At 31.6% G+C, this 10,298-nt stretch overlaps 1 protein-coding gene across 1 annotated transcript; it reads left to right on the forward strand.

Moving 5' to 3' along the window:
* Window positions 1-3,774: 3,774 nt before the first annotated feature.
* LOC107458651 (BTB/POZ domain-containing protein At1g55760-like) lies at window positions 3,775-6,720 on the forward strand. The gene is given in 5 exon segments (XM_021135211.2): window positions 3,775-3,824; window positions 4,301-4,808; window positions 4,810-4,981; window positions 5,518-5,636; window positions 5,891-6,720. Coding segments are annotated over 4 exon segments (1,014 nt in total). The 5' UTR covers window positions 3,775-3,824; window positions 4,301-4,688; the 3' UTR covers window positions 6,494-6,720.
* Window positions 6,721-10,298: the final 3,578 nt, after the last annotated feature.

Below are 10,298 nucleotides of genomic sequence, written 5' to 3' on the forward strand. Positions count from 1 at the left end.
GGATTACTCTTCTGAAACGAATCAAGCTGACAAAGTTTGGATTATTCAATTTTGAATAGAATTGAATGGAATGCAATTGCTAATTTGAATTGAATTAAATGGATGGAGGTGTACTGAATTGAATTAAATTGAATTGATAATATGTAAATTGTAGGCAGAGTTATTTGAATTTGATTTTATATAATGGATTATGTTTCGTTCACTCAGTACTATACAATTGTTTCACCATGAGTACTGTGTTCGGTTCACTATAAGTACTGTGTTCCGTTCATTATACAGAAAGCTGTTTGAATTTGATTTTATATAATTGATTATGTTTCGTTCACTCAGTACTATACAATTGTATTGTGTTAGGTTCACCATGAGTACTATGTTCGGTTCACCATGAGTACTGTATTCGGTTCACCATAAGTACTGTGCTCGGTTCATTCTGCACTATTCAAAACTCTTCTTCCTCACCTTCTACTGCTTCTTCACCAGAGAGAGAAGGAGAAAAAGACAAAAAAATATAGCAGCAACAACAACAAAAGAATGACGATAGGATTTCAGGGTTTAGGGCTTTAGGGCTTTAGGGTTTAGGGTTTATGGGTTCAGGGTTCAGTGTACAGGGGTTCAGTGTGTTTCAAACTTTTGATTTGCCCCGTGTATTAATTTTGGTTCACGGTGTTCATGGTTGAGAGTTTAGGGTTTAGGAGTCTAGGGTTTAGGGTTCAGGGTTTTAGGAGTTTACGGTTTACGGTAGGGTTTAGGGTTTAGGGTTTAGCATTCAGGGTTCGTTCACTCAGTACTATACAATTGTATTGTGTTCGGTTCACCATGAGTACTATGTTCGGTTCACCATGAATACTGTGTTCAGTTCATTCTGTACTATTCAAAACTCTTCTTCCTCACCTTCTACTGTTTCATCAGAGAGAGAAGGAGGAAAAGACAAAAAATACAGCAGCAACAACAACAAAAGAATGACGATAAGGAGAAAACACGCGAAGAAGAAGGAACGCGAAAAAGGAGGAGAGGGAGGAACGCGAAGAAGAATGCAAAGAAGAAGAAGACGCTCTGTGCGTAAACGAGCGTGAAAAGAAGAAGAAGAAGAAGAAGAAGAAGAAGAAGAAGAAGAAGAAGCGCGAGAGAAGAAGAAGAAGCGTGGAGAAGAAGAAGCGATGGGAAAAAGCGATTTCGTGTGTGTTAGACGCGTGTATTTCACGTTTCATTTAATGATATTGGATTTTTTTGGTATTAGGCTAACTTAGTTACATAAATGTGTAGCATCCCCTATATTTTTATTACATTATTGGTTGTCTATGTTATAGAGGAAGCAAACCAACAAGAAACATTTAAGCATGCCTTGGATATAGTGAGATTCTAATGTTACTTGTCTCCCATTATTTGTTGATGTAGGATAAACAGATTTTTTTTTAAATTAAAAAAATATTTCTTTTTGTTCAATGTCAACGTAAAAAATTGTACACAAATATACGTATTACTACACATATCGGTAAATAATATCATTGAATTATTCATTATTTACAACTGTAGAAATATAAATATCTAATTTGGTGTTCATGTAAAAACAATTAAACTATTTTTTAATATAAAACAAAAAATAAAATATATTTTTTTATCTTTAATTTTTTTTTAAAAAAATAGAACAATTTATTGACAATTTTACAAAAATAACCTTCAAATACAAATAAATCAAACATGATAGTCATGTATTATTATTGGATTGGGTCTAAATTTTTTAAAAATTTAACTATCATAAGTATATTTATTGTAAATAAAAAATTTTAAGAATAAAATTAAAATAAAATAAAATTTAAGAATATTTTAAAAATTTTTGATAAATTTTAAAAACAAAAAATATATTTTACTTTAAAATAAATTAAAGAGTGAAAGAAAAGATAATGTTATTGATGGGCAAATTGAATGGTAGCCAACCTATCCCCTTGATGTTATGTGGCCAATTTGACCATATATATATATAAAACAGAACTTCCAATAACTAAGAATGGATGAAAAGTTTCCATCTCCTCTCAATATTTGTTTTCTTTTTTCACCATACCATATACCTTCCAACCAAGTTGTCTATTTTTTTTTGGTGAAGGGAAAATTAAGTTTGGGTTTTCATGGAAGAAAAAAGCAATTGAATCTTAAGCAAGATTCCACCCTTCTCAATCAATCAACCTCCACATACACCATGTCTCAATTTCTGTATTTTAATGTAACATTATATATGTTGATAATTAAAAGACAACAAAATTTTTTTTTTCTACTAGATGTGGAGTAATCATCAAGATGAATTGCATCAACTTTTGGATACGAGGGAAAGCAAAGTAAGCAATCGGGTTACTTAATAATCACCAACCATTGACGAAATCCTAAATTAATGCACAAATAATTGAAATTTGATATGAATGGTAGCTATGATAACGCACTTTGTATATGCTATATTGCTTGCAAATTAAAACCTCCCCTTAAGTCATGATTAAACTCACACTACCTACCTAGGATTATTAGGAGTGGTTAGACTGAAGAATTAAACCTAGATGCACTTAGAAAAAAAAAATCTTTTAAATAGAAAAGCATAAAATCAACTTCAGTTTAACAATACAGGTATAACAAAAATTGATCAAGCTTAGTCAAGTTGCAAGTGAAATTATATTATTGGTCCACTTGCAAGAGCAGATTTTATCCTGGCCCATTTGCTTAGAAGATAAATTGCAACTCATCTATTATATGAAAGTGATGCAGAAGGGTATAGAAACTAAGGATGCCATATCACCAGAAGAAAAACACTAACAAAAAATTAGGGAAAAAGGGGAAAATATTAAAAATAAATATTGTGACGAACAAGATTTATTATTTAACGTTTTTCTTCTTTAATCAATGCATCAAGGGGAATGAGTTATTTTAATTTTTCTTTTAATTGATGTTGTAAAGTAAGTCTCTCGCTATTTATTTTAAAATAAAATTAAATGAAAAAATGTAAAAAAAAATATTATATAATAAAAAATTGTATTTTTAAAATATCAAATAAAAATTTGAAAATTTCATTTCATGCATCAATCAAGCATGTCAAGAGTCACACGTATTTAAATAACAAAACCTTGGACACCTGGAAAGAGAATCAAAGACGGTAATCTTTGGGCAACCTCATAAATTAATACACATGTATTTTTCTAATAAGGAATGTTTTGGTGAAATTTCTCTGTTGAATATTCATCATGTTATTATTATAAAATAGAAATTTTAGATGTAATTTTGAGCATAAATCTATACTCCTTCTTTAATATAATTAAGTGGTAAATAAAAAAAAATAATTTTAATAAATTGTCAATATAAAAAAATTTTATACGTATATTCAATCGCAAAATGTTATATCATTTAAAAATAACTACTATTTCATTGACCATAATCATAAAAAAACAAATGCGATTATGTATTAAAATTAAACTCAATAAAAAAAAGCATTTAAAAAATATTTTATACTTACTCTTGTTTTTTTTTTTTTTTTTGAGTATATTGCTTCTACAATCCAAGAATGAAGGAAGTTTAGGAAGTTAGTCAAAATTTCAAGGAACATATACTTTGCTTCAAAGCACCAAAAATTAAAAAAAGAAATTCTTTTCCCTTCCAAGCACAACAAAATTAGGATCATCCATACTCCACACATCACCCAACACGTATGCATCATATCCCATGCTTTCTTTCACATTAATGTTATAATATAAGCCCTTAAATATAAGACTTTCCATAACCAAAACAATCCAATCAAGACACTTTTCTGTCATCAAATATCACCATCCCATACCAATCAAAACTGCTGGGTAAGCCAACAAAATCACCCACCTTTTCTCTTTTTTACATCAGGATTTCATTATTTCTAGTGTTTTTAAGTGAATTTACTCCTATTCTCATTTAATTATATCCACCTATTTGTTGATCACTAATTCAAGTGGCTAGTAACAAGAACTATTTATTTTTATTATATAATAATATATTATTAAAAAAATTCACCGTCATCTAATTCATTTCATTCCTTCACTTAAACTCAATTCGAAAATAGTAAACCATAAAAAAACAGAACATTTTTTTATAATTATAAAAAATATATAATAAAAATGCAGGTATAGTCGACTTTATGTGAAATTGATAATTGAGAAATATTAGATAAAAATTTAGTCAAATCAATCAAATCATCTAACGACTTTTAGATATCAACTTCACGTGAAGTTGACTGCACTTGAGATTTCACCAAAATATATATATTTAATTTATAATTTTTTATTTTTTGTCAATGCAGGAAAAAAAAGCTCACCATGTAATAATATCAAAAAGAGTAAAGCAACAGCTTAATTAAAATCCTTGCGTGTCCGAAACCAATTGAGTATTATATTTCTGTTCCTTCACATTTCTTTATCATTAGAAATTAAAAAAAAATAAAAAAAAAGAAAAGAAAAAAGAAAGTAGTTGTTAAGTAGCAGTGAAGAGAGAGAGAGTGAGTGAGAAAAAACAGGGGAAGAAAGAAGAAAAGAGAAAAGATTAAGGATTGATTCATATGAAGAGTGAGTATAACAGTTACAGGAGGAAGAGAAATATTGATCAACCTGGGAAAGCACGGAGAGTTGTTGTTGGAAGGAATCTTGGATTGCATCCATGAAATCACAACGGCACTGGCCTTCGCTGACAGGATGAGCGATTCTGCTTACAAGGTCGACACCACCTCCCGCCTTGCTCAATGGCGAATCGACAACTTGGCCTCTTGCACTTACCGCAAATCCGATCCTTTCAAGATCGGAAAATGGAACTGGTAAAAAGTTAGTTTTATGGAAATGAAGGCATTTGTCTGTGGAGAAGAACAGGGTTTTGTTTGTTAAATTGTATCCAGAAATTTCGAATCTAACACGAGATAACCCCCCGATTGCGTCCTTCATCATTAGGGTGGTTAGTTCTGTTGGAGATCGCAAGTCCCTCACTCATCCAGGTAACGCAAATATTTTTTCTTTTGCAATTTTGTTTATTCAGACTTTATTTTATTTGTTTTCATATAAATTATCAATATTTGATTCTGTCATGTAGTTGCATGGAGTTGTTCTTATTACAAATTCCATGATATAATATACCTTAGATTCAAGTGGTTAGCTCATTAACAACAAACTCTTAGATAGAGTTTTGATCTATGATGGATTAGTTTTTAGTGTGTCGACACAAAAAAGTAGAAACTCATATGCAGTCTAACTTGACGTGAAGTTAGATAACTGAGAGTCGTTAGATGATTTGACTAATTTGACTAAATTTTCATCTAAGGGCTCTCAATTATCAACTTCTCGTAAAGTCGACTACACCTGAGTTTTCAAAAAAATACTGTGAAAAACCAAAATATATATACCTTAGATTACATTTGAATACTCCCACCCTTTCAAAATAGTTGTACTTTAGCTTTTTTTTTTAATATATATATAACAAAAATTAATGTGTTTATTTTGCATCTAAATTGACTGATTTTTCACCATGATGCAGAGATAAGAGATAAGCTGATAAAGAGCAACGAGGACTTTGTTTGGGCAATTGAGGTTCCACTAACTGGGAAATTCATTATCGACGTTGAGTTCCTTGATTTGAAGACTGCATCCCCAAACGTACGTACCCTGTGATTACCTCCATAGTATTGATTACTTAATTTAATGTACATAGCCTTAGAGTAATGTATTTGGATACAAATTTTGTACCATGTTAGTATACTAAGTGATAGTTACCAATTTGAGAGTAGTATACTAAGTAGTCTACATGCTAGTATAAGGTATATTAGTATAAATAGTGTTAATTTAACGGTATAATTTCAATTTCAAATCATATTTTACCTTATTACCTGCATCATTCTTATTGAATCCAGGGTGAGGAACCTTGTTCTATTTGGGCTGCCGGTTTTACTCAGCAAAGATCAAATGCGACGGCGCTTGAGACTCTGGGTAAAATGCTAACAGAAGGGATTCACACAGACATAACCATCAATGCTTCGGACGGAAGCATAGGAGCTCACAGGGCAGTTCTGGCTGCCCGGTCGCCTGTGTTTCGCAGCATGTTTTCGCACGATCTCAAGGAGAAAGAGCTGTCAACTGTCAACATCCAAGACATGTCGATTGAAGCTTGCCAGGCACTTCTAAATTATCTCTATGGGATCATTAAGAACGACGAGTTCTTGATGCATAGATTAGCCCTTCTACATGCTGCTGATAAATATGACATATCTGACTTGAGAGAGGCATGTCATGAGAGTCTTCTAGAAGACATTGACACGAAAAATGTCCTCGAGAGGCTCCAGAATGCGTCGCTGTATCGGCTGATGAAACTGAAGATGAGCTGTATTAGATATCTTGTGAAATTTGGTAAGGTATTCGAAATTCGCGATGATTTCAATTGCTTCATGCAAAATGCAGATAGGGATTTGATTGCTGAAGTCTTCCATGAAGTTCTTGATGCATGGAAAGGATTCTGAAGAAATGATCCTTCCATTTTTCAAAGGACATGAAGACTTGATTGTTATTTAACATATGCACAAAAGTAGATTGTTTGAATTTGTTCCGCAAGATTTGAATTGATTAATATAATTCTTTAGCTCAGAGGATGATTTTTTTTCCCTTTTCTTGTAAATATATCTTGTTCTTCATAGATAAACTATGAGAAAAAATTGTACATTGTATAAAAAGTACATACCTTCATGAATTCAGATTGTTTGATGATACTTGATATTGTTGTATTGAGTTTCTGAGTTTGGTATGAAGGTGAAAATGTATTGAGTATGGTTAATAGATACAAGAAAGCAGAACTTGTGTACATGTTATTAATACAAGTAGCATCATGAGAAGAACTGAAGAAGGGGATTTGTTTCATTGGATTTTATTAAGAGCACTTGTTAAGATTTTCAAAATGAAAACTTCTGAATAAAAGTAAGGTTTTTGAGCAACCAATATTAGAAAATGAAAGGCTTTCATTATCAAAAACCTTATTCTTGTGTATTGGTTAACAAAGTCATTTCTATTTTCATCATTTATATTCTGAGTTGAAATTAGTTCAAGTAAAATAGAGTTTAATTTTGAAGCACTTAAACATTTTATACAATTGTGCAAATATATTCGTTTTTTTGGATAATTATTTTTATTGATGTGGTATTATGTAATTGGATGCACGTGTAAAACTACCTCTTACTGATAGTATATTAAAATTAAATTCGAGTAAAATATACCATTTGTGGGAGATTTTTTCAAAGAAAATTTATTATAAAAAGAGTTCCCTATTTTTTCAAAAAAATCTTTTGTAATATGATCTATAATGTCAGGATAAATAGAAGTAATTTTAAAAAATTTATATTTCTTGGACAAAAATACTAATGTATCACTTGAACTAAAACCTTAGCTGAGCTAATTTTTAAGTTGAATTAGACACACTAGCTTCTAATTTTCTTTTCGTTGTTTTGGGCCGTCCCTAAATATTCATACTACAAATTTCAAACTCCAAAAATCCAAGTCTTGAACATGAGAGGAGTAATCCTTTCTATGTTAACTTCTTGAGTTAATTGAAGTCTAATAAAGTATAAAAGTTCTATAGAAGTTGAATATGAATAACAAACTCATTGATCATAAACATAATGGAATTTATGAAGATAGATTAACAGCTAGAAGGTTGATGAACGGCGCACCTTTAATAGACAGTCCTCATGTTAAGTCTTGATCAGAAGTAGGTGGCTTGCAAAAACATATCAAGAAATGACATGCATTATGCTTTATGGTAGGTGCTTGGGGCAGAATATGGAATATTAAGAGAATCTTCTATTTACCGCTGCTGATATTATATGTAGTATACACACATACACGCGCGGCTTCTTTTCCCGACAATAATAATCTTATCCCCAGAAAATAATTAAATAAATAAATATAACTGATATAACATGGAGGTCCTAAAATAGTACTAACTACTAACTACTAAGTGAATAAGTCCTTTTTTTAACTAAATATGGAATTATATTTCAATAAAATTGGAAATCTATTTTTTTTTGTCTTTTTACTCTTTTCTTCTTTTAAAATTTGTGTTTATTAAAAAAAAAACATACAATTTCTATTTTTTCATCCACAAATTTCTGTATTAAAAAATTTGTGTTTTATTTTTAAAAAGTAGAAACCAAAAAATTTGTGAAAATAAACACAAAAAAATTATAAAGATGAATATGAAATAGTTAAACAGATAAAATAAAAAGTAAATAGCTATTTTAACTATGAAATATCGAGGAGCTGATAATATTGATCATGAGTAATATAAATTAACTTTGTAATCATAAAATTTACCCTGTTTGACATTTCTAACTAAATATCAATTTTTTAAATTTGTCGTTAGTTTGATTTCCTATCATTATCTAAAGTAACATTATTTTATTTTAATTTAATAATAAACAAATCACTCATCAGAGTCTCTTAGTACCAAATTGAAACACAAAGGTTTCGTGCGCAGAGTAAAAGTTCTTCATCAATGGTGGTCAATTCTCCTCTAACCCAATGGACATTGTCACTCTTCACCGGCATTCATCATTTGTGAGTGTCGCCGGTTTAGTTGCTGTCGTGAAAGTTCTCTATTTCATGTATTCAGAGTTTATACGTTCCTGTTTCAGTCGTCATTTACGTCTTTGTGTCGAGTATTCCCTCCATTTAAAATGTAGAATCAAGGTTTGATTTGGTCATCTTCTTTTCCTAAGTTGACGTTGAATTGGAATGGAAGTGGAATGTAGCGTTGAAAATTGGAATCTAGTTGTTGGTGCTCCAAGTCTTAGAGTCGGCATAAATTGCATGAATCTGCTAGCAGTTTTAGCACTAACATCATGCATGGTCTCCTGGCTAACAATAGGCCTACTTAAAGGGTTGCTTATTGAAGGAGGTATCATGTTGTTGAACATAGTTGGAGGAGGCTTGTTGATATTCTTTCTTTTGGTTGGCCTCTTGCTATTGAAGGTTTGATTGGTGGTGATCTTATAGGTGCCGGTTGAATTGGAGATTGGTTGTCTTGAGGAAGAATAAGTGGAGCGGAGTTTGATATCATCTGTTTAGAGAGGAAATAATTGCTTTAACAGTTAAAAGTTGTGAAAAAATAATTACATTAACAGTTAAAAATTATAGAATTGTCAGAATCACCATAAATGACACTGCAACAGGTGTGTCTGGTGCTGCTGGTGTTGCATCTGGGACTGCTGCTAGTCCTACATCTGGGACTACTGTTGGTCCTGCTTCTTTGGCTGCAGCTATGCCGTCCTTCTTTTTTTGACAGATTTTACTATTTACCAAACCTTAACCACAAATTTCATTATCATTATTTAGTCAACAATTTAGTGAAATACCTAAAGTCACAAAAAAATCTGAAAAATAATTAAATAAATTATACCAAATCCTAGTCACAAATTCATTACACTAATTTAATCAATAATTTTATAAACTATTTAACAAAAAAATTCTAAATTCACATAAAAATCTTAATAAAATTAAAAAAACTATGCCAAATTTACCTTTGATGTTGGCTGCAGAATGCTGGAGTAGTGGTGGTACCAGTAGTAACGGCGACACTGACAGCAGTGGCTACCAAGAACAACGGCAGCATTCCCAACGTCCCCAGTAGTGATCGTTAGCTCAAGCGGCAACAATGTCCAGCGGCGGTGGCACCAGAGGCTCCGGCAGGTGACAGCAATGTTGACAACGCCTCCTTCGATGGCGGAGCACGAGAGGAGAGAGAGAGAGCGCGCCATAGGAGAGAGAGAGAGAACTCGGACAAGTAAGGGACGAGGGGTTCACATTTGAATTTTAAACTAGTTTACCGTCGAATTTACCGTCAGATTACTCCGATGGTAAATTGGTGAAACGCAGCATTTCATTAAATCGATTTACTTTCGGCTTAAATCGATTTACTTTCGGCTAAAATCGACAGTAAATTCGCTGGTAACTGTGGCGCCAACAAAATCATATTTCGCGCCCCTAATCAGCGTCAGATTTATCATCGGAATGTAGAATCTGATGGTAAACATTTTTGGAAAATCTAAGCTACCTTGTATCCGATGCAAAATCCGCCGCTAACTCCATCGGTAACCGTCGATGCTAAATCCAACGGTTCTCAGCGTCTTTCTTGTAGTGTAAGTCTTTATATTATATCAGATTTTATAACTAAGTCGTGATAAAAATGTTGAAATTAATAGAATATTCTGTCAAACTATACATAATACTCAGTCAAATATTAGGTATATTTATTTTATTTAACATAATATTTTGTTA

This window comes from Arachis duranensis, chromosome 1 (genome assembly GCF_000817695.3).
Source record: "Arachis duranensis cultivar V14167 chromosome 1, aradu.V14167.gnm2.J7QH, whole genome shotgun sequence".
NCBI classification, from domain to species: Eukaryota; Viridiplantae; Streptophyta; class Magnoliopsida; order Fabales; family Fabaceae; genus Arachis; species Arachis duranensis.